Source organism: Struthio camelus, chromosome 8 (assembly GCF_040807025.1).
Source record: "Struthio camelus isolate bStrCam1 chromosome 8, bStrCam1.hap1, whole genome shotgun sequence".
In the NCBI taxonomy this organism is placed as follows: domain Eukaryota; kingdom Metazoa; phylum Chordata; class Aves; order Struthioniformes; family Struthionidae; genus Struthio; species Struthio camelus.
In genome coordinates, this window is record NC_090949.1 from 38,679,629 (window position 1) to 38,704,596 (window position 24,968).

The 24,968-nt window shown below is 40.5% G+C and overlaps 2 protein-coding genes across 2 annotated transcripts in view; one reads left to right on the top strand and one right to left on the bottom strand.

Annotated features, from left to right (window-relative positions):
• The window catches only part of LRRIQ3 (leucine rich repeats and IQ motif containing 3), a 38,625-nt gene extending 20,050 nt beyond the window's left edge, over positions 1-18,575 (bottom strand). Inside the window, exons 1-3 of the mRNA XM_068952593.1 lie at positions 18,558-18,575; positions 17,229-17,414; positions 12,468-12,601 (exon numbers count right to left, since the gene is read on the bottom strand). Of these exons, the coding sequence (XP_068808694.1) occupies positions 12,468-12,601; positions 17,229-17,414; positions 18,558-18,575 (338 nt within the window). The remainder of the gene's footprint in view (positions 1-12,467; positions 12,602-17,228; positions 17,415-18,557) is intronic.
• A 570-nt stretch (positions 18,576-19,145) lies between these two features.
• Positions 19,146-24,968, top strand: part of TNNI3K (TNNI3 interacting kinase) — a 131,718-nt gene continuing 125,895 nt past the window's right edge. Inside the window, exons 1-3 of the mRNA XM_068952594.1 lie at positions 19,146-19,236; positions 19,375-19,542; positions 21,129-21,221. Of these exons, the coding sequence (XP_068808695.1) occupies positions 19,146-19,236; positions 19,375-19,542; positions 21,129-21,221 (352 nt within the window). The remainder of the gene's footprint in view (positions 19,237-19,374; positions 19,543-21,128; positions 21,222-24,968) is intronic.

Here is a 24,968-nt window from a genome sequence, read left to right on the forward strand (position 1 = left end):
TCTATATAAGTGCTGGCCTAGCACACAGCTATCAGATGTAGCAGCCTATGCAGAAGGGGGACAGCAACTTTGCTCAGTATGCATGTCCTCAGCAATGGTAACGATGCACCACAGGACATGGTTCCCCAGCAGTTGGCACAACTGTCTCTGTAATGTCAGTGGCTTTGACCCAGATGGAGCTCCAAAAGAAGGACACAGATCTCAGGCTTCAGGGAGTGTCTGAGGCCTCTCACTGCAGCTGGGGCAGCAGAATATAGGTCTCCTCACTTACAGGAGACATTGCTGAGGATCTGTGTTGCCAAGTAAATGAACTGTGGAAGGAGGTCAGTAGACCATGCAGTATCAGAGATGATTAAGGAAAAAGACTGACCATATCTTCTGAGATCCTGCGGTTTCAAGAGCCCAAACCCCTAACTGGACCGAAGGAGGAGCAGGTAGAGCCTGTGCCTGCTGGGTTGGCGTGGTGAATTAACCCCCCCCCCCGCCCAGGAACATATTAGAAGGCCAACTGCCAGTCACTGTGTCCTTTCTATGACCTCGAGCGTGACTGATGCTGTGCCAGAAGGTTCCTGAAACTTTACTTTTAAATTGATTGGCCATCCCAGATCAGGTGGTCTAGACTGTCACTCAAAGGAACCTTCTGGAAGGCTGGCAGAGCAATGGGTATGCAAATGGCTGAATTGAAAGCACACCTTTTGACTGGTCAGGTTAGTCCTCTTGGGTGACTGTGTACCCGATTGGTCTAGCTATAAAACCCCCCAGGCCAAAGCAGGTGTGTGTGTTGGGGGAATCTAGAGCTGGCAATCATGAAGATGGGTGGATGTGTGCTGAAGATCAATGTGCTGGGAGAAGAAGAGGCTGAGGCAGCTCTTATCAGAGCTCTCAAGCCACCCAGCTGCCTCCTATAGGCACATTTTCCCAGCTGAAGATGCTGAACAGCTCCAGCAGCTGGCCCCTGTTGGAGTGACAGAGGTGACTATTCCTCAGGACTTGGTCACCACCTCCCCCCTCGACTGGGATGCCATGTGAGGGCACAGAGGGACCCTCCACAAGCTGTGCACCCCTGCCCCCTCCCATCAGGTAAAAGTGCTGCACTACGTGGAGTGGAAGCCTAACTTTTCCCACGCTGACTCCTACAGCTGTCACCCCATCCAGAGGGTATTATAAAGGTTTTGTTTCTTTATTATAGTTATACACTTTGATTTGTAATATTATTATTGTTAATATTGTTCTGTATCAATATATATTGTGTGTATATATACATGGTATATAGTTACCATTATAGAATAGGAATACAGTTTGTTTACTGTCAAGTGTTGTGTGCCCTGGCTCTTGTAAGTCCACTCACACCTCAAGAAGGCAACCCACAGGTCATCTAAAAAATCTGTAAGCGGCATATATGGCTATCTAACATGCCCTTTTTGTGGTGCACGCGCACTACTGGCATGGGTCACCACACTTTGGAAGCAGAGACTCCCATAATGGCAAAAGCTGAAAGCTTGTGACTTCTGGCATGAGGAGGAAGGCTCCTCTTCCACCTGAAAATTTGCAACTGTGGAATAGATTCAGTGCCCTCACAGCAGACATGGGACTGGGAGCTCTGTCAAATGAGGCATCTGTGCTGGCTAACCCTAAGTCATACAGCAGCACCACGAGAAAGCAGGGAGTGCTAGCCATGGGAGAGTCCTTGCTGAGGGGGATGGAGGCCTCCATCTGCTGACCTGACCATTTTCTAAGGATGCCAGTCACTAGTGGGGTACCCCAGAGATTGATACTGGGGTCAATACTACTTAACATCATTAATGACTTAGATGATGCGACAGAGTATACCCTAAGCAAGTTTGCAGAGGATATAAAACCAGCAGGAGCAGCAGATAAGCCAGATGGTTGTGCTACCATCCAGAGGGACCAAGACAATGTGGAGAAACGGGCTGACAGGAATCTCATTAAGTCCAACAAAGGGAAGGGGGAAGTTCTGCACCTGGGGAGGTGAGAACCCCATGCACCAGTATGGGCTAGGGGCTGACCAGCCGGAAAGTGGCTTTGCAGAAAAAGACCTGGGGGTCCTGGTGAACACCAAGTTGAACATGAGCAAACTTGTGTGCCCTTGCTGCTAAGAAGGCAACATCCTGTATTGCATTAGGAAGAGAGCTGCCAGCAGGTTGAGGGAGGCAATTATTCCTCTCTACTCAGCACTGGTGAGACCACATGTGGCGTGGTACCTCCAGTTCTGGGCTCCCCAGGATAAGAGAGACATGGGCACACTGGAGCTAGTCTGGCAAAGGACCACTAAGATGATTAAGGACCTGCAGCCTTTTACGTATGGGGAGAGGCTGGGGAGAGGCTGAGAGCAGGGCCTGTCCAGCCTGAAGAAGAGTAGACTTCACAGAATCACAGAATCGTTTAGGTTGGAAGGGACCTCTGGAGATCATCTAGTCCAACCTCCCTGCTCAAGCAGCGTCCTCTAGAGCATATTTCCCAGGATCACGTCCAGATGGGTTTTGAATATCTCCAGCAAAGGAGACTCTACCACCTCCCTGGGCAACCTGTTCCAATGCTCTGTCACCCTCACAGTAAAGAAGTTTTTTCTCAGGTTTAGATGGAACTTCCTGTGGTTCAGTTTCTGCCCGTTGCCTCTTGTCCTGTTGCTGGGCACCACGGAGAAGAGGCTGGCCTCAATCCAATGACTTGGAGGGAATCTTATCAGTGTGTATAAATACCTTACGGGAGCGTGTAAAGAAAATGAAGCTAGATCAGGGGGAATGGACTAGACTATCCCCACAAGTCCCTTCCAACATCAACCACTCCATGAAAATTTTCTATATTTAGTCTCTATTTTTAATAGTATTTCCTGGAATGCTTAGAATGATTCTTGCTCCTATTTGCAGAGCTCAGACATTTTCTTAGGGGGAAAAGCATATTTCTAAACAGCACACTTACTTGTTTCCCAGATGAATGCTTTTCATCCTTAGTGTTCTGTCCTGGTTTAACAACGTGATACATTAAGTTTTTACTATCACACACTGAAGGTGTGCTTTGACTATAAATTCGTTTATCTCCATCTCTGTACTGTATCTGCAGTGGAACTTCATGCAAAGGAATTCTACTGTAAAAAACAAACTTTATTACTATTTCATACCACATAAAGTAAGTAGTATTCAGAACTGGAATAAACTTGAGTTAATTCCATTGCTGCAGCTGAAGTAAAGTAAACCTCTATACTGAAATGTTTATTTAATACTAATGAAATATCTAGTCTGAAACTTTAGAAAATTTAAGAAAATCTATAGTTAAATGGATTTTCAACCTTGCTGAAATATGCAATAAAAGATTTTTTTCATATGTGATACATGGTGATGTACTCGGAGGAGAAACATACAAAGGCTCTAGGAAGAATCTTACATTTCTATTAAGTCTGCCAAGTTGGGGTGGACTGACTTGACTGACATCGGTAAGAAACAGAATATAAAGAGGTCTACTTGCATCTAAGTCGGACCTATCTAAACTAGGAATTTAACAGCCTTCTAGTAAGGTGAACCTGTCCTATTTAGAAGGTGGAATCTACCTTAGGGATAACACTTGACTTATGTCACACAGCTTACTTTCTTTTTACAGTTATTAAAACGAAAACTACAGTATTCTGATAAGCATGATGGATGGAGTCTTCCATCTCTTTACCCATTTACAATCAACAACTATTTAGATATGAGTTATATCACTTAAACAACATTAGACATGACCAGTCTCATGTTATACAGTCCCGAAAGTGATGGTAGTGGTAACAAAACTGGATCAACGATATACGACGAACAGCATTTTTCCCACAGCATTGTAGCATCATCATCAAGCACTGAAAGGAAATCCTGCTGCTGCCTGGTGCCAAATTTACTTCATCTCATCGTCACTGTGCTATATCACGTTGCCATTAACCCAGAACTTTACTTGTGCCACTTCCACTCTTGTCTAGGGTTCACCCTCACACCCATAAAGTCAATTCTCCTACTGAAATCAATTGCAAGGTCTTAACCAATATAATTCAGGGTAGAACTGCAATATGAACATGGGGTTTCTTTGAAGGATATGTAAACCAATGGGTTGCTAACTAAATAATAGTATTTCTCATTTAATATCAGTTGCTTTACAGAAATGACAGCGTGCACTAAAAGTCACACTCCTTTTTAAGGTATCAGCGGTAATTCTGCAAATGAGAGACCAGCAGTGAACCCTATTTTAGGACCAAATAAAATGATCAAAATTAAAACAGAGCTAAAAACCTCCCATACAGTAGAGACAAAGCAGCACAGTTTCTGAGCAGCACAGTTTCTGCTTGCTCCCTACTGGAATTTTTTAACATGCCAGTACATTAGTGAACATAGTTGATATAAAGCGTACTCTCCAGAAGTATAACAGGGATTTATTAGTCATCTTTGAGTATTATTTCGTGGCAAAAAGTGCATGTCATATGAAACTCAATGGGACAGTAAAGTCTAGAGGACCTTTAGAGAAAACTACAGAAAGTAAGTAAATGAACAAATAACAGTAGATGAAATTCAGTGTTGATAAATGCAAGGTGGTGCACATTTAAAGGAATATTTTGACTAACTGGTAAACTTCACTGGTTTCTAAAATACCTGTAAAATCATGAAAGGAAATTGCTGTAGCAATGGACCATCATTGGAAAACCATTTAATGTGCAGGACTAATAAAAATATGTAATAAATGAGTGCCAGGCAGAATAAATTGGGCCACCTTTTGGGTCAGCTGTGTATCCTCACCAAGGGTACTGTTCGTTCTGGTTACACCAACTAGAAAAGATGTGGTGGGGGAAAATGGAAATGATTTAAGGCATGGATAAGCATTCAAATGAAGATTTAAAATATTAACAAAGACTAAAATGAGTGCACATAAAAAGAGACATGAGCACCTTGCCTATTCTTATGCATATAACTCATACCTCGTGCACCCCCCTCTCCTTTAAAATTATGATTCTAGAAATTGACTGCTCAGATTTGCTGCCTCCTAGTAAGTCTGCTAGTATCCAGCAGTAACTCTTTTATGGGAAATACAGATGCTGATACAGGGACCTCAGTTTCTCTCTAGAAGCCATCCCGACCGTCTGCTTTGCCACTCCTCGCCCTCACACGCTGCTTAGACCCTGACTCGTAGGAACAGGAGGAGTACGAACGGGAGAGCGCAGTGCGGAGAAGGGAGCGGAGCGCAGTGCAGGAAGCGAGAGCTCCAGAGAGCGACAGCTAGCCCAGGGCGGCCAGTTCCTCTGCAGCAACGGAGAGGAGCAGCACACAGCACCGGGAAGGCAGCAAAGGAAAGTATCACCAGAGCCTCCTCTCCCAATTCCTGTGACCTGAAGAGTGGAAACTCCCCTTATGTTACTGGTATAACACCTAAAGATAGGCTTTTCACACATAAAATGTTAAACGTGTGTTTTCATATATTTCCTATGTTTACATACGTTTTCATATGCGTTAGCATATGAAAATGAGGTAAATTCTAGAATTATATTTTTCATGATTTTGCTTAATCTTCTTCTAAAGCACCTGGCACTAGAAACTGAAAAAGACACAATATTTAACAAGGTTCATTTTTGGTTCAGTTTAAATCTCGGTTTGTTACCAAAGGAGCATCAGTCATTCTAAATTAATTTTACACTGATATTCCTTACTTAACTGTAGAGATTGATATTCATGTATCAGAAATGAGAAGGATTAGGATTATTATTTTTATAAAAAGATTTTTTTTTAGTCCTGAAAAATTTGACTCTGCCCTGTTAAGAAAAGAAGAGTTTAATCAAATGAAAGATTGCCTGGAAGTGATATTCAAATTTCAAGGAAACCCTGACTAGTCACAGTAATTATTCAGTGACTACAAAGAATAAGTGTATAATTTTTAGAATGCAATATACAGTACTTTAAAAAGATTGACAAAACACTATCTGCAAAGGGCTTCATATTAACATACTAATGAAACAGTTTTCAAGCCATTATGGAGACACTGAGGTTTTTATGGTAATATGTAAAATGGCATTAATAACCTGTAAAACGCATAAGCATGAAGGACAAAAACTTTAAAGGTCCATGCTTTGAACATCTACTAGTTTAAGAGTACAGCTGTGTTTAGGAGTTACAGCTACTTGTCTCTCATCTGAAAATGATCAGGGCATTGACACCATTTCCCTGCTCTTCTCTTCCGGAATGGCAACACGGGACTTGCATAGATAATTCTGCAAAGTACATCTTTTTACTATGTAATAAATAATATAGTTCTGATACCACACTGGAATAAATAAGCCAGCACGTTTTGAGTCAAAACTTGCACAGAAATACGTGCAAGCTTTGTCACTACGGCAATGATTTTATTTAATCCTGCTGTTTTAAGATCCCAAAATAATCAGTCAACAGTCATGCTGCTTGAATCTTTTTGGAGTATTTCACATAAAACACCAGATACATCAGGTAAGAATTAAGTAAATGCCCTTGTTCGAATCTTATCAGCATACACGTAATCTCAAAATAAGAAAGCGAGGTATCATTTTTCTCCTTTCATCCTTCGATTCGTAGCCCTTCACCCACTTAAAGATGTATGATAAACCATCCTTTGATTTCTACTTGGCACCAGGCTGTACCGTATGTTCGGCTCTCTATTCGACCTTTTGAGCTTTGCCTCCTAGTGCTGATCTTACTATTTTTGTTTCTATGCCGAGCTCTCCTACTTACTCCCAGTTTTGTCTCCCCCAATTCCTTTCCTGCTCTCTCTACTCCCATCTGCCAGTAATTCTTCTGACTTATTGCTTGTTCTTCCCTGTCTCCCACTGCTTCCTATCCATTCCAAGCAGAGCGCCTGGTGGGACAGAGATACCGTGCTGTTGCCAAGGTTTCTGACCTGCTCTGTCACCTTAGCAATGCAGGACTACTCTGATATTCAGCAGAGAGTGGACACTCAGTAACTCAGTGCCACCAGCAGACGCCTTCCGGACAAGGACGGTAACCTGTGTACAATTTTACAGCGCTTGCACCAAGTAATCTTGAACGTTCAAGTAATCTTGAACGGGTTTTTAGCACCCTTCTGAGTAACACAAACCATACCTTTAAAGATTCCTAAAGGAATAAGACACGCTACCGAACTGGCAACACCTACAAATTTCTCCAGTATATGACCCTGACGTAGTGCCCAGAATTTTCAGCAAAGTAATGTATTACAGAGTCTTGCATTGCATAGTAGTTGTTTTATTATCTGTCCTATAAATACATCATGCTATCATTCCACTCTTTCCACCGTGGTATGCAAGAAGTCTAACCATTTCAGTTTTCAGTGCTAGCTCTTGGATGCTCTTGAAGATCTGTCTCAAATTCAAGCACTGACATGAGGCTTTAGAAAAGCCAGACAAAATGAATAGCAACAAGTAACCAGAAACAAAGAGTATGTAACAAATACATGTAAGATTTCAAAAGAACTCAGTTATGAATTAGCTGAACAGATACCTGTGATGCATAAACTACCTCCTAAGTGGCCTGGGTATCTGAGGAAGGTAAGGTAGTGACTTAACACCAACTTTTAAATAGGTGCCTGAGGAAAGCATGGAACCACAAACCATTAAGGCTGTATCACCAAACAGGCAAACTGACAGAAACAACATTGAAGAAAGTAAGCCGTTACGAGATAAAGGAAGATCTTCTAACGCCTAACTAACTAACTAACTAACTAAAAGACAGGAAATGAAGGGTAAAAGAAATGATCAGTTTGGCAAAAGATCACCAGTGGCATTTCAGAGATCATAGTGAAAGCCTGTTTTGTTCAACATAGTCATAAAAGATCAAGAAAAGACAGATGACAAAGCTTGCTGTCATATACTGCTGTTCTACATTATACTGGTATATTCAGGGAAACAATAGAGAAAGTTTACTGCAAAGAGTTACAGAAGGATCTCGTGATATGGAATGCCAATAAAATTTTAAGCAAATAAAAATTCAGTACTGCTAAATGCAAAGTGATGAACATCAAAAAACAATCGCAGCTCAGAATACATAGCATGGGGCTTTGAAATAGCTATTTTGAGTCTGAAAAGAGATCCTGAAGTTTCAACAGACAGGTCTCAAAAGTCAGTTGACTGTTCAGCACCTGTCCAAAAAAAAAAAAACCAAACCAAACCAAAAGATGGGAATTATGAAGAAAGGACGGAACAAAACAGAAAACTGAACTCTACTGTAACTGTGCCAGTTCCCAGGACACCCCCGGTACACCCGTTCTGTGGAGCGTTGGCCATCCCAAAGGATTCAGCAGAACTGGAAAATATTCACAGAGAGGTGAACAGGATAATCAAAGATTCGTAAGAGCTTTTTAAGGGAGGGAGACTAAACAGACTGGGATGGTTTTGCCTAGAAATGAGCCAACTGAAAAATCAGACTAACATGAGGCACTGTCAGACAAAAACATAACTAAGGTAATTGCTTCTTTCGCTATAGAGGGCTTATGCCTTGAGCAATGTCCATTGCTTTCAGTAGGAGCATTATCAACAGTGTGTTATTGGTCAGTATGAACAAATACTTCACAATATGCATGAATAATCAATTAAAAATTCTTGTTAACTCCAGAAGGCATGGCACAAACGGGGAAAGAAAGAAGTACGAGTATTTTATGCAATATAAATGAGCCCTAAATTTCTACAGGGTAATAAACTAAGAGTACACTGAGTGGTTTAGAGCATGGAAGAAAATAACTGCAAAAGAAAATACAGAGCTGAAAACGGTAGTAAGAACAATATGTGAATGTATTAAATGGCAGAAGAGGAACACCTATTGCAGAATTACTGACATCTGCACTGACAGAAGGATGAAGCTGATAAAGAATGTAAGAACAGCCAAATAGCTAGAAAGAGTTCTGGACTGACGAACATGTCCAAATACACACAACTCAAGCACCAGCAGGAAAACCAGGGCCCACGCCTTTTTTTGTTCACACTTTGCTACTCACAATAGGGTCCTCAGCAACTTGCATTCCTTCACCTACAATAAACACACACTGCTGTTGTGGAAGGTTCTTTCTGCGGAAGGTACGCTCACCTCGCAGCGTACTGCAGCGGGGAAGCAGCTGTCAGAAGTTTATGCTTTGCAGTAACGTTTCAATGGCATCAGCGTAATAAAAATCTCATTAGAACATTACTACTAACAGTAGTTGTTTTCTAGCCATATTGTGGTGATATGCTTTATTCTCCATGTTATTAATAATGAGCTAATAAAAACCATAAACCATTTTTTTTCTGGATCACTTGGATACAATGCTTCCCATAACGAAGGAATTGCACAAAAAAAGGAAAATCATGTGACTCACTACAGAACAGAAAATTCTGGATGTATTATTTCTCTATTTTAAAGCTTTTTTTCCCCTCACACGCCTAAAATACATTTTTAAAAGATGGAGCTGTTTAGGAAATGAAAGCAGCCTATCATCTCTGCTGGTGAGCGCTGAGATCTTCAAACACCGTGTACTAAATACCACGAGTCAAAACTTGCTTCATTCATTTCAAGCCCAGCTTCTGGGAAACACGGAAGCAGCCAAGTGCATCTTGACAAGGTTCTTGAGACAGCCCAGGCTGACGGTCGAGCTGTGAGGCTGTGGTTAACAGCGGCTCCAACAGCTCTCCTCCAAGCACAGCATACCCACGCTCCTAATGTTTTGAAGTTGTTGTTAATTATGCAGTTGGAGAGAGCAAATGTCACTTTCCCAAAGGAAAAACGCGATCTTTCAAAATAACACAGAAACTGCCACTCTTCATAATCTTAGTACTTCAACAAAACTATTACTGGAGCACAGAAATTTTTATCTTTTTATCCACTAACTAAAAATAGATTAAAATATCACCGAAACAAATTGAAATAGGAAGATCGATAGCCAGAAAAATAACATCACGATCCTGTATCTGTCTTGATTACTGTTCTGATGGACAGAATAGAAAGAACAAATTATTCTCAGGAAAGGATTGTGAGTTGGGAAAATACAAAAAAAACAAAGAAAACCTTTGTTTTTTTTTTATACCCTCATTAATATCCATTCCTGATGGAAGAAAAGCTATATGGAAGGATCCATTTTTGGCCCGTGAGCATCAACGAGCGCCGGGCTCGCAGGGCCTGTCCATGCGGCCTCGCACCCTGCCCGGCTGTGGCCCTGGGTCCGGCTCTCGGCAAGATCTCCGGCCACCACCGAAATGAGCAACTATAGCTCATTTGTTCATGACAACCTTTTTTCACTCCAGATATACAAAAGACAATGGAAAGCGTTCAAATATATTTCAGTTTACCAAAGTTTGTGAGAGTTAAAATAAGCAAATTCTGTATGATGCACTTAATCTCTTTGAAAATTCCTATGTACTTTGTAGGATAATGTATTTTTGATAATATAATCTAAACATTTATATAAGGGAATTTTCCCCCTTTTGAAGTGTAACAATACTTTGATGTTCTGTTAATATATATTCTTATACAAGACAGTAGAGATGGAAAATGAAAACTGTATGGTATATTCTTGTTCTATAAGACTATAAGAAAATAGCCTATTTCATAAAAATAATAAGAAAGCAACTATAGGTTAAAATGTCAAATTACCCAAACTTCTAGGCCCAATAAAATGACTCCATTCCAAGGACACAAGTAACAGTAGGAAACAATACAAACCGTCACACCTTATAAAAGCACAGCTGCATATACAAGCTGGAGAGAAATGCACACAAAATAAACCGTGTCCCTTGTAGAGTTAGGATGCACTACACTGAGTTATCAAAAAAGGCAAGAATAATTCAATGAACAGAATTGCATCTGCTATCAGCATAATAACAATTAATTTGCCGAATCAGAGAATAACAATTCAATGGCTTAGAACCAAATAGTGCCCTCACTTGAACAGTATAACCTATTAAAAAAAGGAATGGGCCTGTCCTTAGTGCATCAGATTCTTTCAATAACATGCTTTCATCTTAGGTTATTAAAAAAAATAGATTTATATTTTGAGTTTATTCTCATTTTTCAGGGTGGGAGAAAGAAAACTAAAATACATTGAAGTTCAGCAATTTGACCATGATGATGCAACAAAAGTGTCTGGAGGTTGGACTAGATGATCTCCAGAGGTCCCTTCCAACCTAAACCATTCTGTGATTCTGTGTCACATACCCAAGTTTCTTGGCTCTTGATTCTCTGCTCTGTTATCCTTCTAGTAACCTAGTAACACAAATTATGCAAGAAAAGAAAAAGTCTGTGAAAGAAAACCTTGCAAGAATGAAGGGATGACTTTTCATCTCAGTGGCTAGTGAACATTTCTGACTATTTCAGTGATCTCCTACAAAACCAAGAACTGCTTTCTTCGTGAAAAATGTCATTCATCAGAACCATACAGACAAGCATCCGTAACATTTAGCAGTATTCTCCTCAAATGAAGGGTTGCTTCAATTTCTTTATCAGATTTTTCATGTGTATGTATTCATGCTACAGGTGTGAGTACCTAAGGTGAACTACTGCTCTTAGAAGTAAACCCTTCAATTTAGATTTTAGGAAAAATTTATCCTAGCATGATTTAGGACAGGACAGGACAGGACAGGACAGGAAGCATCCTCTGCTGTCCTGGAATAGCCTACATTGTCACTAATAAATGGTTAATTCCACTCTTAACTTGGAGACCTTCTCCCCCTCCAAGAAAGAGAGTACAGTAAGCATAAATTTTCATAAGCTTCTCCCACTTTAGAATCCTATTTGCAAAAGGCAGAACAGCTATAGCTCAAATAACTCTTTATTATCAAATACCTCACCAAATAGGAAAAATGTGTTAAGTCTGAATAATTTTTGTAAATAATTTCAGCATCATGATCTGAAAAAACAGTAAAATCCCAATATATATACTTTTTGATACAGTCATCCAATTGAATACTCTACAACATAAATATCAAAAACTTTCTCCTTCTTATCATTGTTATTGGGAGTAATTGCTCTTGTAGTTACAATGTATGGCCAGTTTTACATGAAAATGCATGTTTTTCATCTTCATAAGGAAATACAATCAAGTTCTAAACAATGCAAGAGACCAAATGAAAATAAAATAATAGTGCAGCAGTGATTTCATCTGCAGTAGAGATGCTAATTATAGTACTTGTCTTCTGCCATTCACCTATTAACATATTGAACTTAAATTTAGTTAACAAATGCTGAGACCCCAAGAGTTCACTCTCAGTGACAACAGAAATATCTTGTTGAATGCAGCATACATAGTTCTAATATTGTGGTATCCAGTAACATCATTACTATTAAAATACTAATACGGACATTGCTTGTGATGTCCTCAGTAACGGCAGAAATCCTTAATATTTACCTAGTATAAAAATGATTATGATTAGACTGAAGCATAACTATGCTAAAACTTGCTTTTGTGCAAAAGCTATTTTCTTAAAGTAAATTAAATAAGAAAATACATACCCAAGTCTTTCTCTAGTTAAATATCCCCTTATCCATCTTTGAACAATTATGATTGGTGAACGGTGCGCTAAAACATGACTGATTTTTGAAATGACATCTTTTACCCGACTTAATGCCTCTTCAGCATTTCCTTCCTGCATGAGTTCAAAGGAAAAAAGTGTTGAACACAAAGTGTCCTAAAATCCATATTTCTATCATACATATTTTTCAAGACATAGATTTAAAAGGGATTATTTTACATTTCACCCCATACATGAAGATCAAAAGGAGAAACAGGCACTTTGATGAAAAGAAAATTTAACCAAGCAGAGTAAATCTTTCTGTCATTATTGAAACTGGACTGGGAATTCATTTCTAAGCAGTATCTTTCTTACATAAAACATACATTGCAACAGTTGTGCGGGACACTAACCTCCTACTCCAGAAAGCTTTCCTGTGAAGTAAAAGGAGAAACCTATCTGCCTTCTCAACTTACAGATAACGCAAAGGTTATATAAACTATTATTTTTATTAGCGAATATAGGACAATGAAAAAAATATTTATTTCATAAAGTTATCAAATACATGCATTTACAGTTATTCTGTAATGAATAACTATAAGGCATTAAAAATGAGAATATTTTTGTTGCATGTATATTCCATATAAAATACAACATAGATTACTTTTCCATAAGGTTTTGCTAATCCTCAAAAGAAGAAAAAGTATTTGTTTCATTTAACAAGAAGTGTAATGTTTCTTCTCAGCTACAGGCTCCAGATTTTTGAAGCTGTTTACACCAAAAAACCCCCAAGGATCTGGCCCAAAACAATGTCTGCCATTTTCAATTGCATAGGAGAACTTCTGGACATTCAGGTGCAGAACACATCAATAAGGAGAACGCGCACCAATAACCATCCGTGAAAGCTACCTGTCTTATCCAAGATCCACTTTTCAGGAATTCTTTCGTGTAGTGCTCTACAATTCTTGTATCAATTTCTCCAGAACCCTGCAGCTTATTTTTGAGTTAGAAAGACTGGAAGTCCATTTTCATGTTTGTACTTTATTCAGTATCTCTCTTATCAGGATAAGCAGAAGCTGCACATGTCACTCAACGTAATATGATCACAGAACTTACACTTCTGGTTGGCTTTAATGTCTTGTATTTTCCACTACAAAGAGAAAGCGTGAGCTAAGGGATATTATGCATTCTCTTGTGTGACAATTAACACTGGCTGCATTGTTACTGCAAAACAATTGTGAATAAATGGGGCACTGGTCCGATCCTCAATCTCAATGTCTGTTCTCATCAAATAAGAGGTTGGTGTACCCTCCCTACGAGCAAAAGAGAGACAATAGTCTGACATAACAGGTCAGAAAAGATTCAGACATATCCACGTTTAGAGTAGCTCGTATCCAACATTCTGGATCACAGTAGAGTTATTGTGTATTTTGAGGGTACTCTTTCACATTATCTTACTCTGGGAAAAGCAAACAACAGACGTTTTCATATCATCCAGTGGTAGTGGATTTAGAGACCCTATATCTGCTAAACTAAAAGCAAACTATGGGCCCTTCTATGCACAAGATTTTTCAACCCTTTTTTTACTTCTGTTTTTAAAGCTGAAAGTGAAAATCTAAACAATTATTTCTTTTTAAATCACTGACATCTTTCAAACTCTACAGATAGAATAATGACTGATTACTAACAGGCCCTCGATATTATCTCCCTGTGCAATAGGAGAGATTTTTCAAAAGGAATCCAAGTAAAATTAAATAAAGTGTTGCTATCCACAAAACACAGGCAGAAATTTAAAAAAAACTATTTAAGTGTTTTTATGTGGCGTCTTTCCTATCCTTAGCCACCAAGGCAGCAATCAGTTTAAAACAGCATATGAAAAAAAAATGTTCTAATAGCAAAAGGTAATGCGAGATCCTGTCTGTATTTAAGTTATGGATTTTGATTAACACTTGGAATTAAAAAAAAATCACTTCACCATGAAACATCTTCACGCACCCAGTTTTGATGAAAGATCTACCATATACCCACTGGCCTAGAAAAATGGAAAATACTCTGCAATAACTACTAGGCTCAGAGAATGGCTAGAGGTAGGAGAATGAATTTTTCTTTATCTGCTTTCAGGCAAAAGACCTCCCCAAGATTCCCCAAGGACAAAGTAACAAAAATGACAACGAAAATGTTTAGAAAGGACTCGCAACGAGAATAAACGGGGACTTTTTACAAAGACAAATGGAGGCCTTGAATATACAGGAAAATAAATTAGTACCGTTTTGTAGTCTTTAGTTCAGCTGTAGATCTAGCCAAGATGAGAAAAGGTGTGCTGAAAGACTTCTATACAAAACAGACGAGGAAATGTACAGGAAGATGCTGGACAACATGGTGCAGAGTGGGAAGGAAACCCAGGAAGGCAATATAATACAGGCTTCTTATTTGTCTATACCTGTTTATTTATTGCCCTATTAAGCAAGTAGAAATGAGGTTTTAAGCCAGGTTTCTAAAACTTACCTTTGTGTGCCAGTCAGCCCCAGAGCCAGAGAAATGCCCTAGCCTATTTAACTTGCAAGCATGAAGACAGCCTGGAGAAATCGCAGGACAAAGCCGTGGAGGAGCCTAGGCGGATTTCACCAAGCTCACAGCATCGGCCCCGCCAGGACCGCTCCCCGGCTGCTCCAGCGGCCCTGGCCGCTTTAGTCAGCGGCTGCCGGCAGCCCTGTTGTGCGGGCAGATTGCTCTAAGCACACGCAGTAAAGCGCTAACCACTTTTTTGTGCCTAAAAGGAGGCCACATGACTAGAGCCCAGCACGACGGTTTTGCAGATCATTCAAACTGGGAAGCTAAATTAGTTTGGACATGTACAAAAAGGTCAAATATGATGTCATATCTTTTTAATGAAAGGATGTACCAAACAGTACAAACACAGAGGAAGAAAGCATTGGGAACTTTAGCATCTGAATATTTTCAGTTAGGCATTCTTTTCAATACAGACACGTTTCATTCTGAAAAAAAGATACCATACGCTTTCACTACCTCACGTTAAAAACATTATGCAGCAACCGTCAAACAAACACTTTCAGTAATGATCCCTAATCATAATACAGTTCAATAAAATATTGCATTAATGAAGCTCTAATCAAACAAGAGCCATGCAATTAGAAAAAACATCCCCACAACTCAACCTTTTACAAAACTAGCTGCTGTGAGATGACTTACCTTTCTAGCAACAGGGCAGAAATCAAGGCAAAGATAATGGCAAAATGCTGTATGTTTTTCAGGAAGTTTCCATCCCTCAACAATGTCCTCATCAGAAATTGCATAGTAATCTCATGCTTTGAGAGAGAAAATGCCGTTAAAAACACTACGCCTATAGGCTATTTTCAGGCTCAGTGGAGTGTCAAACAAGGTGAGGCCTATCAGATTAGGACAGCAAGATAATGCATGCGCATTATCCAGTTTTCCAATTCCATTATTGTGAAGATAGAGTAGATTTAATTCCTTCATGCCTTCCCAAAACACTGCACCTGGTAGATGCTGTACCTGAAATAATGATGAAAATTCATCCTTCAGAAAAATGTATCCTTTAAACACCTAAGATGATAAAACATCATATACCGGCCAGCTCAGTACTGGAATAAACAGAAGCAAATTTACTGACTAGACAAGGGCTAGGGCTGAATCTGGCCTCCCTTACTGCATGATGACCATACTAGACATATAACTCTGATGTCACTGTAACTACGAAAGATAACGTGCTCTTTTGAGTGATTCATTACAATGTCATCTTTTTACACATCTGACAAAAGTGAAGTTACTGCAAATCATTCGTGAGACTGGAATTTTGGATGAAGTTCTTCTAAATAGGATTGCAGTATTTTTCTTTTTCTGGTTTGTGCCATCTGATGTCCAGCACATAAAACTCAGAAGGACAAATCTGAAACTGCAGATTAAAGTTTAACTTTTGTTCCATGAACTGCATGAACTGAAAGGGTGATCGGTGGTGAGATTCCCACTGAATTAAAAAAAAAATCTGTACTTTTATCATATCTTTAAGAAAAGCAATGCATTAAAACTGAGAACCGGAAAATATATTCCAAGTATCTACCAAAAAACTTCAGAGTAAGTTCAGGGATAGGTGAAGCAGCAGACGACCTTCTGTTTTAAGTATTTAAAACCAGACAGATGAAGCACTTCAACACACAGTGAGAACAATACATCATCACTAGGTTACAATATATAAACTGTCATATAGACTTTTCCTATTTCCTATTTATGTGATTTAAAACATGTACAAAATACTGGGGAGAAGTTATTTTATCATTTGTCTGTACAGCAAAAAAAATCTATTTCAAACTATAGCTCTTCAGCCAAATCCTATATCCATTTGAATGCCGAAAGGCCTTTGTGAACTCACCTATAACTAACTGATGATGCAATCATCACCATTTCCATTTAGTTATAAAAGTGAAGGGAGACCCCAAAAACCGAAACTCCCTTGTATAAAATGCTTTTTTAACAAACAGCAGGGTAGTCATGGGAAAAATGCTTGTCTCATTCTCACCAATGGCAAAACTCCCATTTAATTGTGTGAAGCAAAATTGCAACTCCCAGTTCTTAGTAAAAATGGAATATATTAAATCAGAAGAGCCTCCTCCATAAATAAATCATACTTCATTCAACATATATATTACTCCCAAGGAATACAAATACACAAGTTTAAAGACAAATTAACATAGCTTTTGCTTCTTCATCAACTGTTCTTACTTACCCGATTTCCATGGAGATCCAGTTCCACTAAATGAGGACAACACACAAGTGAATCAATATTCTTAATGAAATCATTTGACAAGATGCATATTTTAAGTGAAAAACAATATTGCAGATGTTCCACATTCTTTAGATACAGCCCATCTAACTGAACTATGACCAGTTGTCTTCCAGCTGTTTTCCAAGACTTTCATCAATAGTTTGTCCACATTCGAGTATCATGTTTTTTGAAGTAGGGACAAGATACTCGGTCAACCTCTTCATGATGAGTTATCTGCTCTGATCCACCACTCAGAAATCTAGGAAAAGAAGAAAAAAAGACTACATTACAGGCTATGTGTATTCAGCTTTAAAAACAGTATTTCAGATTAAAAAGTAAATATCCAGATATGTGCCACGATACTTCTTATGAAACATCATATGAAACACAGGGTAGAAAAAAAGCTGGTGTGACTAACCGTTTAAGTAAGAAATACTGTTGTGCTAACGTTATACTCTGTACAACACATTGCATCCCAAAGCGTCACGGAAAGTACTTTGCTAACTCTTGGCTTGACTGCACAACACTTGCAGTTTACTTACTCAGGCAGACGTTCATACGTAGAGTTGGTTTGTAATCCACCTAGGGCTGCCGCCCAGGCTGCACCTGCGGTTGGCTACACCAGCCCAGGCTGGCAGTGCCGGCGGGGAGGGGAGGCAGCTGGTACCAGCACACCGCAAGGACCTCTGCGATCTCTGCCACCGGGCAACCACAGCTCCTGCAGAAAAACGCACATTTCAGATTTACGATTCAGTTAAAATATTAGCGCAGTTTTGCTCTTACAAAACCTTTACTAAGCAGAAATAGGGAACACCTCTGCTTCTGTCACTCAGACAAAACGTTCCCGGGGCAGCATGCTGCCTCGGCCACTGAGTCTAACGAATCACCGACGTTATGTTACATTTGAGATTCCAGGGGACAAAGCAGTCTAGTATTGATGATAATCTGTTATTTCCTGGAATCAAGTATGAGGTTAACTGATTATAAAATATTACTATTAAAAGCAGGAATAACCATCCACCTGAAATTAAAGCATTAAAAAGAGAAATTATTACCATGAGTAGTTTGATTCAGTCATTATTCTAGACTTGAATGATCTTAGCGCAAGCAGAAATGTACATACAAGTTTAAATAATGTCTTAAAGCTAAAAACAAATCTTTGGTTGAACTGAGCAATACTTATTTGCGGTAGGGTCCCAGTTACAGCCCCAACAGCTTGCTGCAGTTAAAAAGGAATTGTTTTCAGAAAACCATTCATTACTTTGTCTCTTCAGTAGTTTCCTAGATTACCTGTAAACTAGCATACATTGTAAATCAAACTGTGCAGACTGTCCCTCCCGAGCAGGAGGCGTGTGAGCTATAAGAGGTACCCCTCCCGAGCTGTATCTGCTGTACACCAAGACTGACAACAGGAAGCGCTCTCAGACCGCTCCGCCCGGCCGGGAAGGGGGCTTCGCGCGGGGCTGGTGGACACGCGCGGGGGCCCGGAGCCGCCGCTCCCGCCGCTGGCCTCTGAGAGCCCGCAAGGGCCGGGGCCGCCCCCGCTGCGCAGTCCCGGCGCTAACGCTGGCTTCCGGGCCGCGGCCCTCCTCTCCGGGAGGCCCGCGGACGCGTCCGCGGCGACAGTCTCTTTTCAGAGCAGAAACCAGCCAAGAGAGCCGCCCGCCAGGCCGCCGCGGAGGAGCCACCTCCCTTTTTTCTCTAGCGTTTCTTCAGGGCTTCAGGGGACGGTTTGGGGCACTACTGGAACCCTTTTCCCGCCCCAAAACTCCCCGCGGCCTCGCCCCTCCTTCCGCGGCGGGCGAGGCCCAGCGCCGGCCCAGGCCCGCGCCGCGCTCCGCCCACCCGCCCGCAGGTCCCGCCGGGCCGGGCCGGGTCATGGCGGCGGCGGCGGGGGGGCGGGGGGAGCGGAGCGCGGCGCGGCGGGAGGCCACGGCGCGGCGGCTGGCGCGGTTCGCCGCGCTCCGAGGTAGGCGGCGGCGGCGGGGGGGTGGAGGGGGACCGGGACCGGGACCGGGACCGGGACCGGGCGGCGGCGGCGGCGGCGGGGGGGGGGGGTCCTGCGGCGCTGGCCGACCGCCGCCGCAGCCGCCCGGCCTGTGCCCAGGCGGCGCCGCCCGGGCCGGGCGCTTCTGGGACGTGGTGGCGATCACCGCCGCCGACGCGGAGCAGGAGCTCGCGTACCGCCGGCAGCTGGCCGGAAAGCTGAGAAGAAAGGAGCTTCCTCTCGGGGTCCGGTATCACGTTTTTGTGGATCCGCCCGGACCAAAAATTGGTGGGTTTTTTATTGTTGGCCTTCTCTCCGTTCTTACAAGTAACAGTGACTCTCAGCAGGTCGTTGTGCAGGGAGTCAGTTTTGACACCAAAGGGGCCGAAGGGACGTCGCGATCCCCTGGCTCCCTGCACCTCTTGCGTCCCGCTGCTCATCAGACTGCTTTGGCCTCAACTGCGGCTTGAATTCAAGCATGTAGGGGGCACGGATTTAAAAACGCCCACCGGGTAGCGGGCAGCGCGAGCTCGCAGGCGCGCCGGCCGAGCGCGCGGTGCGGCGGTCACCGGAGCCCGCGCTGGCCTGGCCGCAGGCTGAGCGCGCCCGGGGAGCGCCCAGAGTAGGCCCACGCCTCGTGGACCCGCTGGATTTCTGCTAACGGTGCTACAAATACTGTTGTTATAATCGTTTCGTGTATTATATGCACTCATATATTCACATAACATATTGGTACTCATAATTATGCTCATTACCAGCCAGGTGAAAGCAGGCTTTGTGGTCAAGTGACAGCTGTCTCTTGCAGCAAAGAGTTCCAAAATACTGCTAGAACATGAAATATTAATTAAACTGTAAATGTGGGTGCTAAGGCCATTAAATAGCGTGCTGTCTTGATTCAGTTGTGTAACTGCTAGTATTCATGGGTCCGATGCCCTTTGGACTTCCTAGAAGTTAATTTCAGCCATTAAACTTCCCATTATAATAACTGAAACTCCATTACACTGGTCTTGAATGAGCGCACGCTGGTGATGATACATAGCTCTCGTTACAGGTGTATCCTACAAAATATCACTAATTCGTGGTTTTATAAATTCATACTACTTACCTTAACCTGAGAGTTTAAGTTTAAACAGTTTGAATATGTTTGAATATATTATATCTTGTGCACAGCAAGAACTTAGAAGAAAGTACTGTCTGACTACTCATAATATCATCCTATAATTCCTAATACCTATTCACTTTGATGTAGGAAGTAACTAGTCTGGACAGTCTATCTGCAGTATAGAACAATAAGCAAAGATTAATTTTCAGAAATTTAGCTATTTTAAGTTGTAGGAGCACATAAGAATATCCCAAACTGTTACTGCTTCTTCGTTTCCATATTGTAAATGTCAAAAGTACTTTTGAAGACTGTCTTCAAGTCGTTAGTGAACTTTCGCATGACATATTTCATACTGAAACAAGTTTTTATGGCTAAGTTATGGCGCTCCTGAAATGATGAAATGCTTTTAGTTATGAGGTTGTTCAGAGAATGACTAGGAGGGGAAAACGTGGTGTTCTCCCAAGACCTCTCCAAGGTGACAGTCCATCGTCTTTCTTGCATGATTTGATCAACTACAATACAGCAGAAAGGCTGTTCTGTCAGAACTGGTCTAGGCAATTTCAGAGAGACATCTGTGCATCTATTTACACTCGCTGTTTAAAAAATTATTTCTGCAGTTGTAAGGACTTTTTAAAAATAAAGGACAGCTTATTTCTTATTTTCTGCAGTAAAGAGGGCAGTGTTTAAAAAACACCTCCTGACCATCCATCCACAGCACCAGATCCCGATATGCTTCGTGCGTCAGTGCAGATTATGATGTTTTTTTCTTTAGGAAATGGTGGTTCAACGCTTCACGTTCTTCAATGCTTGGAAAACCTGTATGGTGACAAATGGACTTCTTTTATTGTGCTGTTAATTCATTCTGGTAAATTCTGTTTTATATTTCATGATCTAAAATCCTAGCTTGATTTTGTTTTTTCTTTTAAGAAAAAATATTTTGGCAGGGAAAGAACAAGAGTTCTGAAATACAGTTCCCTCAGAAAAGTACTCCCAAATGTAGCTGACTCGATTATTTGGACTTAGATTGATACTTCAGGAAATATTACCATCACCTAAGCATTTCTTCTTGGCGTTTAAGTTGTTAAATCAATCAGTGGAGAAAGAGATATAATTCAGAGCATCTGTATCAAGCTCTTGACTTGAAATCTCCATTTAAGGAGTCTGGTCCTCTCTCTAGAGTACATAGGAAACCTGAAGATCCTTTTAAATAACTGCAGACTTTTTGAGTACTTGCCTTCATATCCAATTGTCAGAGCACTGCCAAAAAGTGTTAGCTGAGAGACTGCATGAGCAAGAAACTAGGTAAATAACAGGTCACCTTACCAAACCGCTGCTTCTTTGACTCATCTCTGATTTAAAATTGAAACAGGGTGGCTTTGGGGTGAAGAGCTTTTTTTCTCTTCTATGTTTCAAGGAAAGAGCAGTTGTCATTTGGTTTCTTCACTATAATTTTAAATATAGATGGCCCATTTTCCAGCTGGGAAGCAAACTGAAGATCCTAAAATCAAAAACAATTTTTAAAAAGCCATTTAAGGCATGCTAAATTTCAGATATGATTAGCTTTGAGGCCAGGATCTACCTTGAGAAATGTCTGAAGAAGAACGATTGATATTTTTGTACATCTTTCTTTAATTTTGGAGGAATACACCAGCTTATGACCAAGCTGATTTTTAATACCTTAGCGTATGCAAAGAATAACCATAGAGGTTTTGGTTTTGCTTATTTTATGTACTAGTCTATAAGAGAGTGCGTACTCGGCATAATTAAAAAATGTCTTTTTCTTCAAGGTGGTTATAGTCAACGTTTACCAAGTGCAAGTGCACTGGGAAAGATTTTCACAGCTTTGCCTTTGGGTAATCCTGTTTACCAGATGTTGGAGCTGAAGCTTGCAATGTATGTTGATTTCCCCAGTCACATGAAACCTGGAATTCTCGTTACTTGTTCAGATGACATAGAGCTTTACAGCATTGGAGTAACAGAAACCATCGCATTTGATAAACCTGGATTCACTGCTTTAGCTCATCCTTCAGATTTGGCAATTGGGACCACTCATGGAGTGTTTGTTTTAGACCCATCCAGCTTTTCAGGAAAAGGAGGACTTGAATACGGAGCTTGCCATCGTTTCCTGCACAAGCCTGATATTGAGAAGATGCGTCAGTGTGGTGCAGTTTGCGTAAGACGGAATTGTTCTCAGCTAAGTTCTTCTGGAGACCACAGTGACTCAGAAATGGACTCCGAGTATGTGTACACGGACAGTATATTTTACATGGATCATAACATCGCAAAACTATTACTGGCGTTTTATAAACAGACAGGCACTCTTTGCTGTGAAATAGATGCGTATGGTGACTTCCTCCAGGCCTTGGGACCTGGAGCCACTGAAGATTACACAAAAAATACAAGTAATGTCACAAAAGAGGAATCACAGTTAGTAGAAGTAAGGCAGAAGCTGTATTCTCTTCTTAAAGGAACTGCACTCAATGTTATAGTGTTAAACAACTCCAAGTTCTATCACATTGGGACTACTCAAGAGTATTTGTTTCATTTAACATCTGATAGCAAACTGAAATTTGAGCTTGACTTACTGTCTGTAGCTTTTAGCAAGTTTTCTGACAAAGCTGAGACCTTGGATCGATCTGCAAGCATCATTCAAAGCATACTAGAGCCTGGATGTTTTGTAGGACCTGGATCCGTTATTGAATACTCCAGAATTGGACCTGACGTATTAGTAGGGAATAACAGCATTATCAGTGGGTCATACATAAATTTTAAAGTAGACATACCCTCAAACTGTTTTCTGAGTTCGCTAAGTATAAAGATGAACGATCAAGTAGAGTACGTAAGTATGGTGTTTAATGTGCAAGATGACTTGAAAAAGAATGTGAAATTATTGTCAGGTGTACCTTCTCTTCAGTTTTTTGGAGTCAGCTTGCTAGAATGCTTGGATCTCTGGGATTTAAAGGTTTCAGACCAGCTCTTCTCCAGTGATAGCACAAATTTCGGGCTGTGGACTGCTAGGATTTTTCCTGTTTGTTCTACTTTAAGTGACTCAGTTAAAATGTCATTAAAACTATTAAATTCTGTGCAGCACATGTCAGCTTTTAAACTGAGTGGCTTTAAGCTCTTATCTATTGAAGAAATGCTCACCTACAAAGATGTAGAAGACATGTTGAAGTTTAGGAAGCAAATTTATGAGGAAATCTGTGTACAAAGACAAAAAGAGAAATCTGGTTTGTAGAAGACCAGTATTTGTACACTTTTCCTGTCTTTAATGTCTGGATGATTGATTACTTTCAAGCTTGTAGAAATCACAAAGAGACAGTACACAGATCTTCCCAGCTTTCACTGAAGTAGAAATAATGAAATTGCATGAACAGCATTGTTATAGCGTAACATTAATAATGCAGCAAATGAAGATAAACTATTCTTTTGATTAAAGAAGTAATGAAATATTTCAAATCAATGAAAACACTAATTGGTGACTTTTCTCAGGGTGCCCGTTATGTTTTCTAGTCTTTGTCAATAAGAGACATATTAATTAGAAATTTGACTGATAACTGCTTAAAAAGTTTTTCAGAGAAGGGTATTAGCTCCAGCAACATAGCGTGGTGTAGTAACAAGTTATGTTTCCCTCTTTTCATGTCATCTTTTTTAAATTAGTGTTTTAAATAGGTAGAGATAATTTTTTGGTTTTCTGGAAGAGAGGCAGTACTATAAAACTAATTTTATATCCTTTCAAACATTTGTCATCCTTTTTTAATTGTATCTTTATAAATAATTGCTTCATATATATGTTTCTGCAACACATTGTTTTACTGAAATATTTATATATGAAAAGATAAAATACTGAAGCATGTGTCCAATGTAGGCATATGTATTCATTTGATTTTGGGCTGTGTGTCAAGAGTGAAAATTATATTAAAAGTACTTTTTAAATCCTGACATCCTGTCTAACCCTAAAGCCTTTTCTTTTTTTTCTCTCGCTTTCATTCGTTTGGCAATGTGTATCCTTTCCTGTTTTTCATAAATCCCACAGAATATTAAGGAATCAAATCAAGCATTTAAATGCATTAGTCCTATCAGAGAAAAAAGATTTGTATGAGAGATCATTCTTTCCCTTGTGACTGTAATAATATTAGGGTCCAAACCTCCCGTCAAGACATAGAGATTTTATTTTTAGTCATCTGGCAGTTGGTAGATTGACTGGGCAGCTACTGACTTCTTGTTATCCAGAGATTTACTGATATGTGCTACGTGGAAGTCTGCATTTCTTATTTCTCCAAACTGAACTGAGTCCTCAGAGTGGTGCTTACTTTTATTCCTCATGCAGACCACTAGTCTAAATAGCAGCAACAAAGAGGTAACTTTTATGAGTTGATACCGTAACGCACATCTATGGACTAATCTCCAATATTATCTATTCTCTCTCTTCCCCCTCCCTCCCTTTTTTAATAAAGGTATCCCTTGGCTTCTAGTTTAGATGCCAAAGATCCAGCTCTGAATAGATCAATATGCTTTCTGTGCTTTCTATTCTGGCCTCATGAGAAAGGAAAGTGCCATTTTCATGTGCACAATTTTCTGTACTTTTCTCTGTTTCCTCATTTTTTTCCTT